This window comes from Gastrolobium bilobum, unplaced genomic scaffold (genome assembly GCF_033153095.1).
Source record: "Gastrolobium bilobum isolate Gb01-03AN ecotype WA unplaced genomic scaffold, APGP_CSIRO_Gbil_v1 utg15090, whole genome shotgun sequence".
NCBI classification, from domain to species: domain Eukaryota; kingdom Viridiplantae; phylum Streptophyta; class Magnoliopsida; order Fabales; family Fabaceae; genus Gastrolobium; species Gastrolobium bilobum.
The window spans coordinates 448,149-470,381 of NW_026898506.1; the positions used below are offsets into that span (position 1 = coordinate 448,149).

At 36.0% G+C, this 22,233-nt stretch overlaps 2 protein-coding genes and 2 pseudogenes across 3 annotated transcripts; 1 reads left to right on the forward strand and 3 right to left on the reverse strand.

The window, feature by feature from the left end:
• Nucleotides 1-7,001: 7,001 nt before the first annotated feature.
• On the reverse strand, nt 7,002-17,965 carry LOC133316928 (serine/threonine-protein kinase EDR1). 2 transcript variants are annotated; one of them, XM_061518723.1, is made up of 13 exons: nt 17,415-17,965; nt 16,639-17,079; nt 14,329-14,432; nt 12,776-13,704; nt 12,461-12,501; nt 11,498-11,566; nt 11,321-11,421; nt 10,956-11,034; nt 10,337-10,435; nt 9,068-9,136; nt 8,867-8,916; nt 8,607-8,783; nt 7,002-7,521 (listed from the first exon to the last, which is right to left on the reverse strand). In XM_061518723.1, exons 1-13 carry the CDS (start codon nt 17,823-17,825, stop codon nt 7,428-7,430), a joined length of 2,664 nt encoding a protein of 887 aa, XP_061374707.1. In that variant the 5' UTR covers nt 17,826-17,965; the 3' UTR covers nt 7,002-7,427. The 2 variants fall into 2 exon arrangements, with proteins under 2 accessions (XP_061374707.1, XP_061374708.1); XM_061518724.1 differs by lacking the exon at nt 10,337-10,435.
• A 1,534-nt stretch (nt 17,966-19,499) lies between these two features.
• On the reverse strand, nt 19,500-20,963 carry LOC133316960 (probable mediator of RNA polymerase II transcription subunit 26b; annotated as a pseudogene).
• Nucleotides 20,964-20,971: 8 nt separating this feature from the next.
• On the forward strand, nt 20,972-21,445 carry LOC133316961 (probable mediator of RNA polymerase II transcription subunit 26b; annotated as a pseudogene).
• Nucleotides 21,446-21,457: 12 nt separating this feature from the next.
• LOC133316962 (uncharacterized) lies at nt 21,458-21,996 on the reverse strand (the record flags this gene model as incomplete). The annotated part of the gene is made up of 2 exons (XM_061518760.1): nt 21,958-21,996; nt 21,458-21,853 (listed from the first exon to the last, which is right to left on the reverse strand). Coding segments are annotated over exons 1-2 (435 nt in total), but the record flags the coding sequence as incomplete, so codon positions are not given.
• Nucleotides 21,997-22,233: the final 237 nt, after the last annotated feature.

Here is a 22,233-nt window from a genome sequence, read left to right on the forward strand (position 1 = left end):
GGCCAAAGGTTACACTCAAACCTATGGCATTGATTATGAAGAAACCTTTGCTCCAGTTGCAAAGATGAATACAGTGAGAATCTTGTTATCCCTTGCTGCCCATTACAATTGGGATATAAATCAATTTGATGTGAAAAATACTTTCCTCAATGGTGAGTTAGAAGAAGAAGTCTACATGGAAATCCCGCCTGTTTTTGATTCTGTGAAGGGGAAAATAAAGTTTGTATATTAAAAAAGGCCTTGTATGGATTGAAGCAGTCACCTCGTGCTTGGTTTGGAAGGTTTACTAAGGTTATGATGACCTTAGGATACAGACAGAGTCAAGGAGATCACACTCTTTTCTTCAAGCACTCCCAAAATGGGAAGCTTACTGTGCTCCTTGTATACGTTGATGATATTATTATCACAGGTGATGATTTTGTGGAGAGATAGATTCTGCAAACACGACTTGCCTCTGAGTTTGAAATCAAAGACCTTGGAAAACTGAGATATTTCCTAGGGATAGAAGTAGCTCATTCCAGCAAAGGAATTTTTATCAGCCAGAGGAAATATGTTCTTGATCTTCTCAAAGAAGCAGGAAAGCTCGGGTGTAAACCCTCTAATACTCCTATTGAGCAGAATCACAAGATGGGCTATGAAGAAGAGAGTCCTCCAGTTGATAAAGGACAATATCAACGGCTAGTTGGGAAATTGATATATCTGGCCCATACTAGACCAGAGCTAGCTTATGCTGTTAGTGTTCTCAGTCAGTTTATGCAGGATCCAAAGGAAAAACACATGCAGGCAGTAGAGAGAATTCTTCAGTATCTTAAAGGTACTCCTGGTAAAGGATTGTTATTCCGACGTGATGGCAATCTATCTTTAGAAGTCTACACAGATGCTGATTATGCTGGATCCGTGACTGACCGTCGTTCTACCACTGGTTATTGCATGTTTCTTTGCGGTAACTTGGTGACATGGAGAAGTAAGAAACAAGATGTGGTTGCCAGATCAAGTGCAGAAGCTGAATTTCGAGCTATGGCTCAAGGCATTTGTGAGTTACTGTGGCTGAAAATTGTACTTGATGATCTCAAAATAAAATGTGAGGGACCTCTGAAGCTGCTATGTGATAATAAGTCCGCTATTTGTATAGCTCATAATCCAGTTCAACATGATCAGACTAAACATATTGAGGTCGACCGCCATTTCATCAAAGAGAAACTTGATAGCGGGTTGATTACCACTCCATACATTCCCACTGGGCGTCAATTAGCTGATCTATTAACAAAGGGACTTCCTTCAGATAGATTTCAAGAACTTACTAGCAAGCTGGGAATGATAAATATTTATTCCTCATGTTGAGGGGGAGTGTTGTAAATAATAATTATTTAGTTATTATTTAGTCATTTATTTGTTGTATTGAGCCAAGCCCATTAGGTCAAAATTAGGTCAAGTATTCTCTATAAATAGAGAACCCTTTGTACAGATTATTTACAATTCAATAATATATCAGAATACCCTTTTTCAAGTCAATCCTAGAGCAATTATGTATAATCAAGAACAGCAGTAGCGTATCCTAGAACAGAATTCTTATCAAAGACCAGTAGAACAGAAAACTGTAATACCAGCTACAAACAGTTTAAATTTTGGTAATATTAATCTTCAAATATACCCCAGTTCTAATGTATCTTTCAGACCACTAGTAGGACAAACTTTTACTTTAGAACAGAAATGTATTTTAGATAATTTATGGGTCTCATTTAATAAAGAACCTAAAGATAGAAAGCATTTTATAGCAGTCATGAATGCTTTAGGATATACTTTTAATTTAAGCCAAGAAAGATTTTGATTTTATGTTGTGTTTGAAGGTAATAATCCTGGAGTCTTTAATTCCTGGATAGATGTTGTAGAATCCACCAGAAATTTTAAAAATCCAAAGTATAAAGGTTTCCATACAATAGATGAAGCTTTTTCTGCTGCAAGATCTTTCATAAGTCCTCATTTTCATATCCATCCTTCTCTCAGAAGTTTTACTGAACCATTACCATATCTAAAAGCTTCCAGTAGTCAGACAAAAGTTATATTTTGTGATCATTGTGAGATCTTATCCAGAACAATCAGAAATCTTAATGAGGAGAGAGAATATCTTGTTGAAGAAAGGGAGAGACTTCTCAAACAAATATTTACATTAAAGCAAGAAGTAAATAAATTTCAGCAAGAATCTTATGGTTTCCCGGCCACAAAAGCGGGTGAGATAGGTAATTGCTCCCTTCTGAGCAATAAAGAAGCTAGCATAGAAGCAGGTTCTATGCCTTCACAAGCTCAAACGATGCTTGTTGATGAAAAAAAAAATTCGTTAAAGGCTGTGGCTTTGCCAAAAAGCCAAGAAGAAAATACTCTAGAAATACTAAAAAGAAAAATAGAAGAGATATTAAATGCTCAAAAGGAGATCAGACAGCTAGTAGAACCTGAAAAAGATAAAGAAGAAGAAGATATATCTTCGCCAATTTCTGGAGACTCCATGGACACAATTGGAAGACAGAACATTGGGGACAAAGTCTAGGTGCCAGACCCTATAGCCCAGCCATCAAGACTCTATAGACTAGCTATCAGACTTTATGAAAGGTTGTCAGAAGAAAAGAAAATGTCGGCAGAATTGTGTCCATAGAATAATTCTGAATAGAAAACGTCGGCAGGTCATTTTGTAAATATTAAGTGTCGGCAGGGTTTTTCTTTTTTCTTTTTTTATAAAAAAAGCTTGTGAAGAAGTTTTGTCAGGAATCCTACTTTTATCTGAAGTGACGATGGGGCCCAATGAGTACCCGACTCAGAAAAGAAAGGATTACCTGTTGTATTTTAATTTCGTGTTTCAATTCCGAGTCTATAAATAGGTAGATGGTTTAATTGTAAACATATCGAGTGAAGTGTGCAAGTACTCTGAGTTATAAACCTCCATGTGTTCATCTTTGTAATCCTTCTCTGTTTATAATAAAAGTATTTTATTTGCTGAAAACATAAGCTCGCTTTTATTCTCTCAGTTCCTTTAGACATCTTTCGGGGATTTCCGAAAGGGAAATCCTTCTCCTTTCCTAAGGTATTACCATGTCTTCTTAAAAGATTTTATTTTACGCATATGTATATTCTTCCCCTTGTTAGTTTCTCTTATGTATATTTTATATTTTCTCATAATATAAAGCTGAGTTAGGTAGTCTTGCCCCGTCTGGTATGATTAACTGTTCACCAACCTAATGGAGCCAATAAGTGACCTACATAATTAATTAAAGTAAAGATTAAGGTCCATGGTAAATGTAGTTAGGATAAGTGAACAGTAACATAACCTTGCGGATAGGATGTAGAGCCTAGCTGGAAAAAAAAAACTGATAAAAAAAAAATTTGACAACTATTTAGGAGAGAAGAGAGAGGAGAGAGTATTTTTTTTTATACAAGTTCAATCTCTCGATAAAAGGAGCGCCATGGGGGCAGAACCACTACCAATTTTTTCCCTCTTCTCATATGCACCGTCGTTCACGACCGTAGCCGTCACCAGGCCAACGACAACTTCATCGTATCTACGCATCTTGGATTGCTGCTGCGGTTTCTTGGCATAGTCTTCAGTTGCGGTTTCTTGATTGGGGAAGTTGACAACGGGGCCACGGCTGACATGGATGTCGCCAGTGGTCAGTGGCGGACTAACACTAGCGCCTATGTCTGCACATGCAGACACAAAACTTTGAGAATTTTTTTTTAAAGGGGTGGGTGATTTAGATAAGTAAAAAAAAAGATTCAAGAAGATTGAAAAAAAAAAGTAAACATAGGCCCAATGATGGTAGTTAAAATTGGGATTTTACCTAAAATTAGAAGGAGGATAAAAAATCATAAAATCGTAAAAGTGTTTGAAATTTTGATGAAATCGTTTTGATTAAAAAAAAATCGTAAAATCATAAAATCACAGATTTAAATCGGGATTTTAACTAACATAGGCCTAACCTAACCAATCCCTATAACTAAAAGCTTAAAGCTTAAACCCTACCACATTGCTTTGTCTCTTCTTCTTTTTTTGAAACATAAACCTTATTAGCTCCAAACTTAATAGACATCGATGATTCCTGAAATTCAATCTTCATCAAGTGGAGGAGAATCGTACGAGATTTTTCACGTTTTTTTTGTGAAGTAAAAGTGGTCAACTTTAGATCAAATAGACATCAACAGAAGTGGATTTTTGATCATTATTTTTTGTAAGTTAAGTTAAAGTTTTCTTTTGTTGTTTATATATTTTTTAATACATTTAAAATTTTCTTTAAAAATTTTTTTCGAGGGTGCTGCTCCCGAACCCCCGCCTTAAATGTGCAGACATAAAAAAAAATTCTGAGTCCGCCACTGCCAGTGGTGAGGGAAAGGGGTGCGAATGAACCGATGAGGAGAGAGAGGGAGAACCAGAAGAGGATGTATTTGAAGGGTTTAGATTGGAAGAAGAAGAGAGTGAGTGCGAAGATAAGGGAAGAGAGAGAAATGGTGACGAAGATGAATGGCTTGGTAGGCTTGTGGTGATGCAATCTGATTGTGTGTGTGCTCCTGACTCAAACATGAACCTTGGCCTTGCGACTTCGTCTAAGAACTCCATTTTCAAGAGTATTTTTTTTTTTTTGATAACATTTTCAAGAGTATTTTAGTTGTCAAAATATTGAAGCATGATTATTTATAGGGAAAGGTTATACTTACAACTATATCTTAATTGTTGATTTTCGTCAATCAACGATTGTCATTTATTGTGAATTAATAAATTTGATTTGCGGAAATCTTAACCGTTGATTGACGGAAATTAATGATTAAGATATGGTTGTAAGAGTTTGTAAATTATTTGGGTTGTAAATATAACTCCTCCCTTATTTATATTATATAAATTATGTAAAATTTTGCCACTGGGTGGAAATCCAAGAATATCAATCCTTGGTATTATTTTATGGATTCTTATTCACAATTTTAATTCCCAGGAATCTTATTTACAGAAATTTTTTAAAAATCCTTATACCGAACGTAGGTAATTAGGATTCCCAATATGAGTTTCTTGAGAATCTAAAATTTATCCATCTACCAAACGGCTCTAAAAGAAAAATAAATAAGTTAGATATAAAAAAGTAGACATAATATTCTATCTCTTTTAGTTCTAACAAATAATAATAATAGTAAAAGTAATTGCTAATATAGTAAAATTCATATAACAAAAAAACTATCAAAATTCTTAAATATCCGTCATTAATTCTTTTAAGGGTAATACTTTTCTTATCTTATATAAGAGAAGTATTATCTCTTACACTCACATTTTTCAAATGGGTCCTATAAATTTTTTTTCTCTCACCTCCAACTTTTTTTATCACTCCTACTTATTACGTAGCCAATCTTCGCCGTATATTAAAGCTTGAATGGTATCTTCAACCAAGTTAGAACGATAGACATTAATAACTCTTCATCCAGCACTAAATGTTGATTCTGATGATACTGTAGAGATTGATACAGATTTTATGCCATTCTCAACGATAATATTGGTGAGGGAACGAATCTAAGTCCTTCCACCACCTACTTAGCTCACATGCACCTGCTGAACTATCACCATTTGGTACTACTATGAATAATATTATTTATTTAAAATAAATAATATGATATATGCCGACTTGTAGGCTTATAGGCCCGGCATGTAAAAAAAAGCTTATCACCTATTTTCTAAATAGGCTTCTTTATAAGTCCGAGTCTGTTCTATTTGACTATATGTAATAATCCAAGCCCGACCTGATATAGGCTAGGCCGTAAGCCCCTGTAGATTGGCCCGACCCACTTTCGCCTCTAGTCAAGAGGATTATGCTCTTCCAACGAAAGACGAATATATAAAATGAAATATTGTTAAATCTAAACAATTAAGTTGGTTGATTTCTGTTTAGAAGGATATTTTGACTTCGATGTAAGATTAAAAAGTCTAATTTTTTATTTGTGGTCACTTTCTGTTCATTTAATGACTATAATTTATTAAAAATTAATTAATTTATATAACTCAATAAATTATAACTATTAAATCAACAAAAATTAACAAATGAGATAGAGGATAAGAGTTCTTAATCTTACATTGAAATTAAATTATTAAATAATACAATCGAACATTTAGAAATTCTCCAAGAAATGTTTATGCGTTCGCCATTTTACACTTTTATTCTTTTAAATGATTCAAATCATGTAATTGAGGACTTGCATCTGTTTGATAACAGGCCAAAACTCGTAATGAAAAAACTTCCAAAACCACATGCCTCCTCAAAGACTAGCATCTGATCAAGAAATGTTATGAATCGTACATGATTAATTGTTAGGTGATTTAGGTTAAAACAATTCCTCTCGCCCATTATAACAAAATATATAACACTTAAACTAATATTATTAAAAAAATGTAATTACAAGAAACTAATAGTGACAATCGATATAATTGAAATAGTACACATTCAAATGTATAAAGAAAAAAAAAATCATCGGTACCCCTAATGACCACCATCCATTTTTTGATCCTACCCCTTTTTATTGTTCACATCGTTAATGTTAATGAGGGGAAATTTTTGGTACTTCGAAAAGAAGCAAAATTTGATAGCAAGAATTTTTTTTGTTTCATTAAGTGTATATCACTTTAAATATGCAAACCATTATCTCTCCCCTTATTTTTTTAAATTATATATATATATATATATATATATATATATATATATATATATATATATATATATATATATAAAGTAATGCATTTTCGATAGTGCAAACTACAGAACAAGAAATTTGTCGTTCTTGATTATCTCGTCAATGTGGGGTACACTATAGGGAATGCTGTATGTACACATAACATTTACCGAATAACAGTGACGCTGTTTCGAAACGAAGAAGTTGAAACTACACTTCAAAAACTAAAGATTTGGCAATTTGGATAATTATCCCTCAAGGGAGAATGACCATAACACATAAGTAAAAAAAAAAACACATTGAGGAATGGGAGATACACAAATGCCTTTCATTTTTTTTTTTTCTGGTTTTTGTTTCTGTTTTTTTGTTTCTGTTTACATTTCCACGAGAACCTGAGAGATCACTTGTTTACAATTCCAAATAAGACCTATACAGACAAAGAATAAGTTCGTACTTTTTTTTTTCTTTTTGTTTGATTCTTTCTTTTCTACCCTCTGGGGATTCTTCAATTGTACCTACTCCAACTAAACCTCCACTGCATTTATGCAGATTCTGGGGAGGAGATCTTGCTTTTTTCTGAACGGGTTGTGTCCAGTCCCAACATTGAATGAACCGACCCTTTCCAGTTCAGCATTCTCTTAGTATGTCAAGATGAAAAATAAAAATTAGCTGCTCTGGCTCTTTGAACCAATGAACAACTTCGAATATTATTACAATAGCTATGTTATAGACAACTTCATTTAATCTGTTGAGCTCGTTTTTGGGAGAACCAGATTTTGAAGACGACTGAGACGAGACATTAGCTGTGAGAATGATGGCCGCAAGTGTGGCTCCCTGCATCAAAATCAACCCAACTAAAATCAAACAAATAGAAAAGAACTAGCAGCACCAATATAGCTTTGAATAAGATTATTTCTTTTCTTTTCTTTTCGTGGGGTGCAAGTTCTAAATAAGATTCTAGATCCTATAGTTTTCATCTATTTGGATTCTTATCCTTATTGCTTTTTCTTCTCTCTTTTTTTTTTTTTTGGGGGGGGGGGGGGGGGGCAATCAGTTCAAATTCTCCAAATCTGAAAAAAACCGGAGATTATTTGTATTCCTCAGAAACCCCCGCCCTTTTACCACTAAACTATACCCGCTACAATACAATTATTGTATATAATGGGAGCTTTTGTCGAACTGGGGAGTTGAATACCTCATTCAAGAATTGTTTTTGATCAATCCGGAGGAATCAATAGAAAAGGCTCGTAGATAATTATAAAATAATATCCTTCCGAATGGGATAAGGTTAATAATAGATTTCCGAGAGAGATAGGTAGAAGAAACTTCCACCCAAGATTTAATAATTGATCCATTCTTAGCTCAAATATTTTCACTCATTTAGGTTTTGGTCCCTCCTGTCTACTGTTAAGATAATGCCCCTATACTTTAAACTCATTGGGTTTAATTCTTATAGTTTATACTCATTAAGGTCATAACCAATGATAGACAAATCAAAGGTGAAAAGAGATGAAAAAGAAAAAATATTGAAATATAGGATGAGAAAAAAATAACCGTTGATTTTCTATCAACAATTAAGAACCTTTCACATGACCTAGTTATGTGAAATCACACATGAGATGATCTACTTCCAATAAAAAATTAGTGCCAAGAATATGACTTCTTTCAAGTACCAGCTCTTCAAGTTTGTACAAGTGGAAATCTGCCCTCAATTTTTTTAACATCAAATGAGGATCAAGAATATGGATTCTTTCAAGTACCAGCTCATCAAGTATTGTGAATCTACTGATCCACATTCTAATGTCATGAAAGGGATGGCAAACATGGTTGCTACACTTATTTCAAAACGTCCTTCAATGTTCATAATGCAAGATGATAAAGTAACAATCAGAAAACGTAAGTGAAGAAGTAGAACTTACATTTGCCAGCAATCACGTATTATTTGTGCAACTACTGGATCAACATCTTCTGGAATTTCAAGCCGTTTATTTTGGAATCCAACAGCTCCAACAACCTGCATTGGGTTCAAACCTTTCCATGGGATTCTTATAGTAGTCAATTCCCACAAGATCACACCAAAACTATAAACATCGCACCTGCATGCAAATATCAGCTATTACATCCTGAACTTTTATACCCGCCTTTCCATGAAGCAGATACAAATTCAGAATTAACTTACTTCTCATTAGCTGGCTCATTTCTTAAGACTTCTGGTGCCATCCACTCAGGCTGCAGGCAAAAGAAATATTTAGGTTTTTTTTTTTTTCACAAAATCTATATATCATACAAAGAAACCAGCTATAATAGTAATCTATATCACTGAGAAAGAATTAAGGCGTAACAGCGGAATTTTAAAAAATCTTTATCTGTAAAGAATTACCGTTCCAGCACAAGACTTTGATGACAAAAAAGTATGGTGCTTCATCCGTGACATACCAAAATCACAGACCTGTGAAAAGAAAAATGAGAGAAAATAATAACAATAATAATAATTTATCTACCTTTAATAGTAGATAAAAAGGATGAATGTCACAAAAATGTGAAGGCATGACAATGCAAAGAAGAGAAAAGCATTATTTTTCATCAATCTTTAATTGGAATGAATGGTAAAGGTAATCAATGTAAAAAAGTTCTATGTTTATCACTTGCAGGAGTTAAAAGTGGAATAAATAATTTACTGACAATTCCTTAATGATTTTGACACAAACAGCTAAAGAGAGTCATTTTGTTGCAATGTGGAGACATACCAAACATAAAAACGTACTTGCCATGTCAGACACATTTTATTTATCAGTATTAAGATGTTAAACTTTATTGTTTGACACCAATCTAATGCCATATTAAGCACTAATTGAAAAGGTTTTAACATGCCCCAAACATAGCCTACAGAAGTCTACTACACATTTCTGAGAGAAAACTTAATTCAAAATACAAGATTAGTTAATGGTTACATGTTTATATGATGGGTTCATTTTTTCTGAAGTGAATGCAGATAAATTATCTACATTTACTGTAAAATCATTAAAGCCTTATGATACACATTGTAATGGGAACATATAGAGAATTTCGCAGGATTAACACAACATTCATTCTTATCAATTATTCAGGGGATTAATGTTTCTTATGTTGTAGGAGACAATTTCATCTCCTATATATACATAAAAGTGTGTGGGGCCATGTGAAGAGAAGAGAGAGAAAAATAAAATATGAACCTCACACACTTTTTTATGCATGTAGGAGATAAATAATTTATCTCCTACAATAGAGAAACATTATTCCCATTATTCAGTGGTGAAATCATTTAACAATTACTATAACTTCTACTATTCTTTCACAAACTATTTTTCATAAGTTGGTTGAGTGAGTGTGTGCATAAAAATAATCTGCATATACAAGTTTATTAGTAAAAATCTATCACCAATTTATTGGACCTATAATCGACTGATATTTCTTCAATTTTAACATTTGTTCGGCAGAATAAATTTGTTAATGATGGAGAGAAAACATATCCACTCTTCTTTTATTTCCTTCAGTTAACTCCTTACGAGCAAGCATAATTGTAGATTTTCTCTCTTCTAGCAATCAATAGATATGCCTTTTATTTTCAGCTTTGTGAAGCAAATTCCCCTGACAAATAATTCAAATATACCTTAACAACCCAATGCTTGTCAACAAGAAGATTTGGAGACTTTAAATCTCGATGGACAATGGGAGGATGGCTTGTGTGCAAGTAATTCATTCCCTTAGCCTGATAAGAGTATAGTAAATTCACATTAATAAAGGAGAGAGAGAAATAATATATTAAGTTAAAAATGAGGATAATTTTTGGGGTACTTGGTGAGAATGGGGTGACCCTCGATTTTGGAGCTCTTTTTGATGGTTCAGTATAAAGGTATTGACAAGAATAAGTAGGCTAAGATTTTGTGGCAATACAATGTTTATACAGTTATTTTGTTAGAGAGCAATGCTCTCATTTTTAAGGAAGTCTCGGATCCTCTAAACTTATTTTGGGATAGAATTATATTTATGGCCATATTTGGTATTAAGCTCATGGCTTTCAAGCAGGACGCTCACACTAACATGGAAAGAGATTGGACAGCCTTGCTACATTGTTGTGTCTTTACATTTGTTTTTGTTGTATCTAACCTTTTCTGTTCTGGAGAATATCTTATACTCAGCCTAGTGTTTTACCTCTTTTCTTTCTAATAAATTCCTTTTTTCTACCACCAAAATAGAAAAAATTGAGGATAAGTATTTGTAACTCATACCACATCAAGAGCCATACGCAACCGCCTCTTCTCATCAAGTCGAAGATTGGGACGATGCAACAGCCTATATAAGCTGCCTCTGTATACAAAGAGAGAAATATACTTTTACGAGCAAAACAGTAATATAAAGAAATTAATTAATCAACTGATTTGGTAAGGGCCTAAGTTGTATGTTGGCAATATGTTGGAAAACAACATCAATAAAACAAAATCCATGGTACAGAAACAATAAAAAAAAACTTCATATAAACATAAACAATGAGTATATCCAAGAAAATCACGAAAAGAAAAGTCCATATCATTCTCATCCTTCACACAGTCTCCCTACCAACAAATGTAACTTCAAGCATAAAAAAAAGGCTAACCTTGGAAGAAACTCTGTCAAAATAGAGAAGTGTGGGGCACGAGTTATTGCTCCCATGAAGAGCACAACATTAGGATGCCGCATTCTTAACATGATCTCAATCTGCAAAAAACAATGTATGGGCATGAATCTTATATGTGCATATGAATGCGTTATACATGTGCAGACAGTTGCTTACTTCAGACTTGAACTGAGCTAGTGCATCACCAGAGAAATCTTGGTTTAGAAACTTCTTCACAGCAACTTCCTGTCATGCAGCCCATTCATACAAAAATTACCAAAACCAGTACAGAAAAATACTACTTAGTACTTCTATAATTGAATCAAATTTGTACCAAGAGATCTTCAAATGGACACAAGCAACAATAGTTCCAACACCAAATCAAGATGACATAGACAGAACCCAGAAGAGATAAAATGGCTACATGGGTCGATTCATAGTAGAAGGGTGAAAAAAAAAAAAAACGTGCATGTTCATCCTTATTTCATTTTCTAATAAAAGCCGCTTATAAAATATCTAAAGACAGCCATACAGAAAGGAGCAAGTTCAAAGACCTGCACTAAGCCAAGTTATCTCAAATCAGGTGTATACTGGACTCTCTCTGTCCCCAAAGAATCTGAATATTGATAGATCTTGATTTCAACAATGGCTAACAGAAAAGGAGTTGATTATTTACCAGTTGCTGAGGCAAGCAATTTCACTTCATAAAGTAGTATCACATTTTTACAATTTCTTAATCACTTTTATGAGCACTTAGACTAGGTTAACATAACATTACTTGTGTGTCCTCGAGAGCATGGCATTACAAATTCTACAGAAGTGTGCATTTCACAGACATTCTGGATTCTTTCTTCACAAAATTACTTATGGTAACAGACTCAATTTTGAGAAATTGAAAACAATGCAAGTTAAAATATACAAGAATATAGTCATAATATGACATGAAACAAGATATGTGATAAATTTGAGAAAGAATTAACTACAAATATTATTATGCATTTAAAAAGTCATGCATAAACCAGAATTATGAAGTCATGTAGTAGTTATCTGAAAATTTTAATATTAAGTAATTCAAATAACTTTTAAATAATATGAAAATTGATTTACTGAAGATGATGACACATAAGTGAGTGGACTTACAGTGCCATTGCAATCAGCATGATAAACTTCACCATAAGAACCTACAGGGACAGTTGTACTAGGTTAGTCGCAAGATTACATCATAGAGACAAGCAGCATATTTCCAACTAGCTTGTACTAGATCTCTATTTTCGAAATCTATTATATCAAATAGCAACATCTATTATTCCAATTCTACAGGAAGTAGCAAAGAACTATAAGCTAATCATAAGTTGCTAATTAACTTATTAAAAGATATTTTTACATGTAAAACCTTGTATATTTATGTAACTTTAAATCCAAAAAATTGCATTCAAAGCCAGAGAATACACTTACCAATACCAATACGCTCACCAATACGAAGATCCTCCCATTGAATTTCCCATTCTGTGCCTTCACCAAGTACTGGGTTTACTTCCTTGCTTTTACCATCAAATAGGTTACAATCTCCATTGACTGTCTCATTTATTTGAATTGCTGAATCTTTCTCCAATTCAATGTCATTAGATTGCTCTAAACCATCATCTCTATCAGAAACAGTTACAAACCAATTCCTTGTATTATCACTCTGTGAAGAATTACAAAAACTAATGGCATCTGTATGAAATTCTTTTCGCTGTTCAGCTAACTGGTCAGCAGATTGACACAACCTAGTATCGCTCCCAGAGCCCACCCCTTGAGAGGGCTTGAGAGACTTCTTATAGTTTAGTAACAACCTATTTGGGTCAGCTTGAACAGTATCAACAAAAAAAATTTCATTTGCTTTATCTACACCCCTATCTCGGGGATTCATATCTGAAAATAGATCAGGAGGAGGTAATGCTCCACTCTCTACTAGAACAGTGTGCAGTTTTTGAGCAAATTCTGGGTGCTTAGTTGCACTGAGAACATACTCAGAGACATCTTTTACATGCATCATTTCTGCAGGTGATGGTTCTGTATGTGATGAGCATTCATATGCCTCTGTATGTTTAAATCTCGCTGTTTCATTCACATCAACATAATTTATTTCATCTGGTTTTGTTTGACTGCCCATATCTAATAGTTCTTCTGTCTGGACCATCCCCATTGTTGAAATTCTACCATAATCAGACAAGACTCCCGGCACACCAGTTGCATCATCAAGCATCGCATGCGTGTTGTTAGGTAGTCCTACAATCTCTGCACAACCCCTAACAGCAAAACCGTAGTTTTGGAGTTGACTGCTGGGTACCTCAGCAGGAATAAGAATGCCGGGAGCACCCATCATATCAATAATGTATTCACTGCATCCGTACAAACAAATTAATAACAGCACTCAAAAATGTTCCAACATACTGCAAAGACCAGCACTGTTTGTTTTATTAAAAAGCATGCACCAAATATTATAGGAGCATAATGCTAAGAGATGTAAAAAAATTTGTTTGTGGTCCAATTTCTTTGAAAGAAATCAAATAGAGCAACTTAAAGACATTAGAGCATTGAAATAAGTATAAATTGCAATTAATGTACTTCAATGATCTATCCACCAGTCTGTAATAAATTAAAAGACCGTTCCCTTACCGCCTAAATTACATTCACCACAACATACTATACTTCATTTAATAATGTTATATACTTGTTAACTTCATAAAGGTGGACCAACTTCTACATCTCAAAGGAGAGGCACAGTTTTCCAAATCATCAGAAACACAAAATGGAAAATGTGAAATAAAATTGCTTTTGGCAACCCTGCCTCTGGTGTCTGGACCACTATGATGATGAAGTATAATATAGAGTTTCTAACTCAAGAGAACACAAACCAACCGCCATCAATTACATCAAAGGCAGATTAAAAGTGTCCATTGAATTCAACTCCCTTAAAAGCAATGTTAAAAAAGGGAATTGACATTCCACCATAAGATAAATACCTTCCATCATCAGCTTTAATCAAATTCACAGCCCCATCGTCAGTTCCTGTGTAATAGCTCCCTTTTACTAGCATGCAGGGAATATTAATCCTATCAGCAAGTACCTAAGCACATGAAGAATGAAATTGGCGTTAGTTTATATCAAATAAATTGCGTGAGCATTACCAACTTCAAAATTGAAGGTAACATATGATGGAACTCAAATTTATGACATTGATTTTATTGAATCAATAGAGGCATAGCCTCTTTTTACAAACACTAATACAGAAAAGACCCCAGCTCACCCTTAGAAGCAATAAACCTAGGCTCCAAGAGATCCTCAATTCTCCAATATTCACTCAATACATGCCTCCCTCACTCCACACATTCCCTCTTCTTTTATCCCTTCCTCTAAGAATATTCTAGTAGAATTCCCTAACTAACTAACTCATTCACCACTTTCAGGCCCACCCATCAATACTCCCCCTCCAAAACTCACCTTGTCCTCAAGGTGAAGGAAGAGAACAAATAATGTGAGAGAACAATGTGAGAGAACTTCCACTTGGGTCCCATTCTTTGTTGCATATAGACCCTCTCTCACCTAGAAGCAACACATAGCTGTGGACTTCAGCAGACACGGTCAGGAGAGAAAGGGGCTTTGCATCTGAAGCACAAATAGCGTTTTCTCCAGTCGTTCAGCTCTTCTCGAGTCAGCTGCCTGAAAAGCAACCCTCGATGGCCATTTTTGCCGCCATTCGCTGTCGCCGTGGTGGCCCTGCCTTGCACCGCCACTCCCACACCTTAATGGCTGCCTCCTTGTTCACGATTAGGGTTACTGCTTCCAATACTTGCAACTGATGAGAGAATAGGTCCATCAGCTTGAGTCCCCACTCTTTGGGTCGTGATGTTTGAGCCGGCTCTCCCTAGCCTCACATTATTATTCAGCCTAGTCCATATATCCCTATTGGTTAAAGCAAGTCACCCAAACTGCCCATTATTGTTGGTTCCGGATCCGGTCTCACTTCGGCCCATCATTGGTCCAACCTGACCCAGTACTTTCTCACTCTCCTCTCCCCTTAGCGCCATCATCATCGTCTCTTCCAAATCCTCAACGAGGTGCAGGTGCTCCTCTGCTTCTATAGTTTCTGGTTTTGAATCACACCCATTGATGGATAAATCGTGGAAATCTTTGCTAACCCCTTTGGCAAATCGTGAGAACCTTATTTGTCTCCCTCTTCTTCCTCTTGATCTTCTTCTTCTTCTTCTCCAATTTCCTCTTCTCATTCTGCTTCTAATTTTTCTTCTTCCTCTCCTTCTCGATTTCTTTCGCTTCTTCTTTTGCATTTCCATTTGTTCCTTCTCCTTCGTCTTTTGCGTGTCCCCCTATTTCTTTTTCTTTTTTCCCTTCTTTTTTTTTTCTTTATCTGCTTCAATTTTTTCCTCTTCTTAGGCAAGTTCTTCTGCAACATCATCTTTGTCAGTTTCTTCTTCTTTGTTTTCTTGGATTTTTTTTTCTGACTGAATATTGTGTCCAAGATTGTTCTTCTTCCTGATTTCAAATCTTCGTGTCTCCATATTCTCTATTGCCTCATCTAACACCTTCACCATTTTTTTCAAAATTTCCTTGAACTCTGAATTGCTGATTCCTTCCATGGCTGTCATCTCTTCATAAATCTGGACCAGAAGCACCTCCGGATCGAAAATACTCTGATACCAAATTGATGGAACCGAAATTTATAACACTGATTTTACTGAATCAATGGAGGCATAGCCTCATTTTACAAACACTAATACAAGAACAATTCACTAAAAGACCACAGCTCACCCTTAGAACCAACAAACCTAGGCTCCAACAGATCCCCAATATTCACTCACTACATGCCTCCCTCACTCCACACATCTCCTCCCGATTTATCCCATCCTCTAAGAACATTCTAGAAGAATTCCCTAACTAACTAACTAACTAACTCACTCGCCACTTTCAGGTCCATCGACATACAAATAAATGCTTTCTGCTAAAGAGAGATAAAGGAAGTGCATTTCAGTTTTTGTATATTGCTTGTTTAATAAAATGTGAATTCTGCCGTTAAACATATAATAAGCATCATAAAGATATAATCATACCATATGGAGGATCCATTTTAATGACAATACATGTAGAACAGAACAAATAAAATGAGCCACAAAACTCCAAGACATAAAATAAGAAAAAAAAGTTTTCCACATATAATTGGATGACATTTAAAAATTGCACAGAAGCAGTTGTCTCAACTGTCAAATGTTCAAATTTTATGTGCGAATCTCTTAATTAAAAAATTGAGAAAATCTTACCTTAAAAAGTAGGGCTCGGTGACGCGAAAGTCCAACATCGAGACAGCCAAGGGGAAGGACAGTGGTTCTTAAAGAATCTCGTAATTCACGACTCCTCATAGCCCACCTTTTGGTGATTTTTTCAGCATTACCAACTGGTCCACCCATTCTATTAACAACAATATCAGCAAGTTTCTGAAGTAAGCCACTCAACATTAGTCCTAGTTCAGAAACAGAACACTCATTGAACAAAGCACATGCTTTTTTCTCCAGCAGATTCAGTTCCATATCCACTACACGGTTCACCAAAATCACTTCACAATCAACATTCCCTGAGACAGGCGTAGTTTGCAGATCCACCAACAACGGCATCTTTCCTCGTTCAATCAAATTGGAGGTAATCCCATAAACATCATAAAATCCATCCATCACTTTCTCATCATAAGCAATGACATTGTAGTTCTGCCAGATATAAAACACAAACTGCTTACAATCCATATTTCAATGACAATTATAAGGAAAAAAAAAAAAAACTCATCATCATTACCAATGTCAAATGTCTATAAATAGCAAGATGCCGAAATTAATTGAACATCCAAAACAGATATAAATATAATCCTTTTAATTTTTTTTTAAATATCAGTCTCATTCAATTACGAGAAAATAAAAAACCCAAAGTATAATTCGAACATTGATGGAACTAACTGAGTACTGAACATGGGAAAAATGAAAATTCCCAATATAGAAAAACTTTACCCCCAAACAATGAATAATAATAATAATTAAGAAATAGATACCCTATAACGAAGGGATTGAAACTGAACAAGGGCTTTGGTGTCAGTGAGAGAAGCAGAATAACCGAGGCTCATCTGTTTGGCGGCATCGATCTGTGCAGATTCAGCTAGTTCGTGGAGATCGGGATCAGAAGCGCTGATTGCCAGAGCCAACTGCATCTGAAACTCTTCTTCCTGCAACAGATTGAAATCAACGACACCCTCGTTGGTGCTACCGTTGTCGTTTTCCGACTCAACGACAGGGTTCGGATCCGAAACGACGACGGTTGGAGTAGACGGCGAGGGAAGAGAGGAAGAAGAAGAAGGAGGAGTGTGTGTGAGAGGATCAGCGTGAGGCAATATGTGATTGTGATTGATTGTAGCAGCGCCACCACCGATGTGAAGCTTTCTGAGTAGATGCTTCATTTTTGGCATGGATCATGAACAAACCTCGATGAATGAATGATGAATCAAGATTCTTCTCAGATTTTGCACCTTGATTCGATTCAATTCAATTCAATTCAATTAACCGCTCAGGGTTTCGTTTCATTTCATTCCCTCCAATGCCCTCACTTTCTCTGTCTGTGCCTTCTACTACTGTTTCTTTCTTCTTTTTTCTTCTTTTTTTGTTTTCTCTCTTTTCGAAACTATTAGTTAATTATTATATTTTAAATCAATTTAATTCTTAATCAGGCTTGAGTTGAGGGTTTTTAATGTTTTATTATGAATCTGTAGTAATACGCGTTGTTGCATTTTAAAGAAGGGCTGCGTTCAATCTTAACCGTTGGATTCATTGACCTAAAGCTTTGTCATCCAACAGCTATTACTGAGATGAAAGTCAAAGCGTGTGAATCACTCTCTCGCCTCGCCTTAAGAAACCACAACCACGAATAACTAACTGTATTCGGATTGATTATGAACCATCCTACGTGTTTTTGCCTTTTTGGAATGAATATGATAAGCAAGAGTTAAAAAACTCATTCAAGTATAATTAATGCCACGCGTTATTTATTTATGAGTTTTTTCTTCTCATTTCGTGCAGTTTTTCCATATAATCGGTTCATCAATTATTCACGTAGTCTTATTTGAGTTGAATCGAATATATGAACATCAAAACTCCCCTTATCAAATTTTTGGATAACTAATGATGCAATTTTATTATTACGGTCAGAGGGATCAAAAAAATGCTAATTCATATAGAGCCATCGAATCGGCCCAACCAGCAACCAGAGCTGTATGCATTATATGAACAGAAAGTGGGGTTGAAAAATTAAAAAATTAGAGTGATAAAGACTATTATAACCCTGAAATAAATTAAAATTACAAAAATACCATGATTTCCGTCCCAAAACGACGTTGTTTTGATGAACATTAGATAAAGTTATCTAAAGTAACATCAGAAAAAACAAACCCTAATACATATAATTTTACTTAAAATGACATAAATTTGTATTATTTTAAAATAATAAATATTTTTTTCAAAAACTAAATAACATTAGAATTATTTCAGCTTTTCAATTCAGTAATCAAATCTGAAATTTTATGGCAGCGTTTTTTATCCTATCCATTGAGCCATCACTTATTTGCAAGAAGACCTTGCTAATGTCATTAGATTCCACACTTTCTTTTTTTAATAATATTCCAATTAATAAGTTGCAAGAATACCTATTTGGATTGATACGACAGGATTCAATTTGTTTATAATGATAATTATGTGAGTAAGCTTAAATTGATAAATAAATGAGGTTGAATATTAATTTTATAACTGCGGGTCAATAAACATGCAATATTAAAGAACTTTTTAGGATATTTTATCTCTGTTTTATAACTATGATTGCCATGGCAACTAATTTTGTGTAAAGAACCTTGGGATACATCACTCCAAAAGCTAGCTCAAAGAATGAAAGCGTCCAAGGCCTTATATAAAGGCCATATTAGTTGCCCACACAATCAATGTGGGACTATATATCTCAACACGTCCCCTCGCGCAAGAGCCCTTCGGGCTAGAAGCGTGGAATTGCAAGTAAGAATGGTGAATGGATATGGTTATTTTCTACAGTCAAGGGGATCAATCTTCAATTCACAGAATGGCTAAAGCTTGGAAATCCTCTATCTTCGTGCATTGGCCCACTGCCTATTGTGATTCCCAGGTTTGAAATGTGAATTTCGTTGGCCACCCCCTTGCTTGGGGAGATCATTTATTTCTAGAACTTGTATTGTCCTCTGCCTCTTAGCATTTTCAACTTGTTGATAACGCTCATGAAGTTTCCTCTTAGTGGCCTCTAGCTTTACTTGGACTGCAGCTTCATCTGAAAACTTGGATTTATCTTTCTGAATCATGGGAGGCTTCTTTGGGATTGTATTGTTCTCTATTTTTGGCTGCATCTTTGGCTCCATATTGCTTTTTCGCTGCATAGTTGATTTTGGGGGTCTGAGAGGGCCATTATCAGCAGTTTCTGGTTTATTTAGCCTCACAGCAACCTCCTTTTTCCTTGGTTGCTGACTCTTACTGTCCTTGGCAGTGATGGATGGCTCAATGGAAGCCTCAGATTTCCTCCTTTCTACAACTTGACTGTCCAAAGCTGGCTTTCTCCCATTTTCACAGTTTCTGTTGAATTGTCCACTCTGTCGAGGATTTCCATAATCATCCACGCCATCGATTTTGGGAGTGTGAAAGGGTGGATCTGGCAGTATCTGGGGACCATGAAGAGGTTGATGATCATGGGGGTTTAAAGAGGGGTTTTTAGAGAGATGGGCTTGCACTTGAAGCAGGGGCAAGTGAAGAGAGCAAGGTAAACAGCAGCAGAGATGGCCGTGGAGAGATGCATGTGAATCATGTTAGCAGTTATAGCTTTGGGGAAGCTGAGGCATTAACTGATGAGATTGAAAAAGAGTTTCAGCATGTTGGGGAGGTTTTGAGGATCCGAAACGTTCTGCTTAACTTTAAAGGAGAGTCCGACTCTGTGTTATTTGAGTCATTGAGGAGGCTCCAGCTGATGGAACTCACTGTGGATCTTCTAGAGGCAACTGAGATTGGAAAGACTGTCAATCCTCTCCGAAAGCATGGATCAAAGGATATTAGTCAACTCGCACCACTCATCTACCATTTCTTTCCAGCAATACTCTTATTGATTGCTGGAAAGAGTTCGTGCGAGTTGACTAATATCCTTTGATCCATGCTTTCGGAGAGGATTGACAGCCTTTCCAATCTCAGTTGCCTCTAGAAGGATCCACTGTGAGTTCCATCAGCTGGAGCCTCCCCAATGACTCAAAAAACACAGAGTAAGACTCTTCTTTAAAGTTAAGCAGAACGTTTCGGATCCTCAAAACCTCCCCAACATGCTGAAACTCTTCTTCAATCTCATCACTTAATGCCTCAGCTTCCCCAAAGCTATAATTGCTAACATGATTCACATGCATCTCTCCACGGCCATCTCTGCTGCTGTTGACCTTACTCTCTTCAATTGCCCTTGCTTCAAGGGCAAGCCCATCTCTCTTAAAACCCCTCTTGAAACCCCCATGATCATCAACCTCTTCATGATCCCCAGATACTGCCAGATCCACCTTTTCACACCCCTAAAATCGATGGCATGGATGATTATGGAAATCCTCGACAGAGTGGACAATTCAACAGAAACTGTGAAAATGGGAGAAAGCCAGCTTTGGACAGTCAAGTTGTAGAAAGGAGGAAATCTGAGGCTTCCATTGAGCCATCCATCACTGCCAAGGACAGTAAGAGTCAGCAACAAAGGAAAAATGAGGTTGCTGTGAGGCTAAATAAACCAGAAACTGCTGATAATGGCCCTGTCAGACCCCCAAAATAAACTATGCAGCGAAAAAGCAATATGGAGCCAAAGATGCAGCCAAAAATAGAGAACAATACAATCCCAAAGAAACCTCCCATGATTCAGAAAGATAAATCCAATATTTCAGATGAAGCTGCAGTCCAAGTAAATCTAGAGGCCACTAAGAGGAAACTTCATGAGCGTTATCAACAAGTTGAAAATGCTAAGAGGCAGAGGACAATACAAGTTCTAGAAATAAATGGCCTCTAGCTTTACTTGGACTGCAACTTCATCTGAAAACTTGGATTTATCTTTCTGAATCATAGGAGGCTTCTTTGGGATTGTATTGTTCTCTATTTTTGGCTGCATCTTTGGCTCCGTATTGCTTTTTCGCTGCATAGTTGATTTTGGGGGTCTGACAGGGCCATTATCAGCAGTTTCTGGTTTATTTAGCCTCACAGCAACCTTATTTTTCCTTGGTTGCTGACTCTTACTGTCCTTGGCAGTGATGGATGGCTCAATGGAAGCCTCAGATTTCCTCCTTTCTACAACTTGACTGTCCAAAGCTGGCTTTCTCCCATTTTCACAGTTTCTGTTGAATTGTCCACTCTGTCGAGGATTTCCATAATCATCCATGCCATCGATTTTGGGGGTGTGAAAGGGTGGATCTGGAAGTATCTGGGGATCATGAAGAGGTTGATGATCATGGGGGTTTCAAGAGGGGTTTTTAGAGAGATGAGCTTGCCCTTGAAGCAGGGGCAAGTGAAGGGAGCAAGGTCAACAGCAGCAGAGATGGCCGTGGAGAGATGCATGTGAATCATGTTAGCAATTATAGCTTTGGGGAAGCTGAGACATTAACTGATGAGATTGAAAAAGAGTTTCAGCATGTTGGGGAGGTTTTGAGGATCCGAAACGTTCTGCTTAACTTTAAAGAAGAGTCCGACTCTGTGTTATTTGAGTCATTGAGGAGGCTCCAGCTGAAGGAACTCACTGTGGATCCTTCTAGAGGCAACTGAGATTGGAAAGACTGTCAATCCTCTCCGAAAGCATGGATCAAA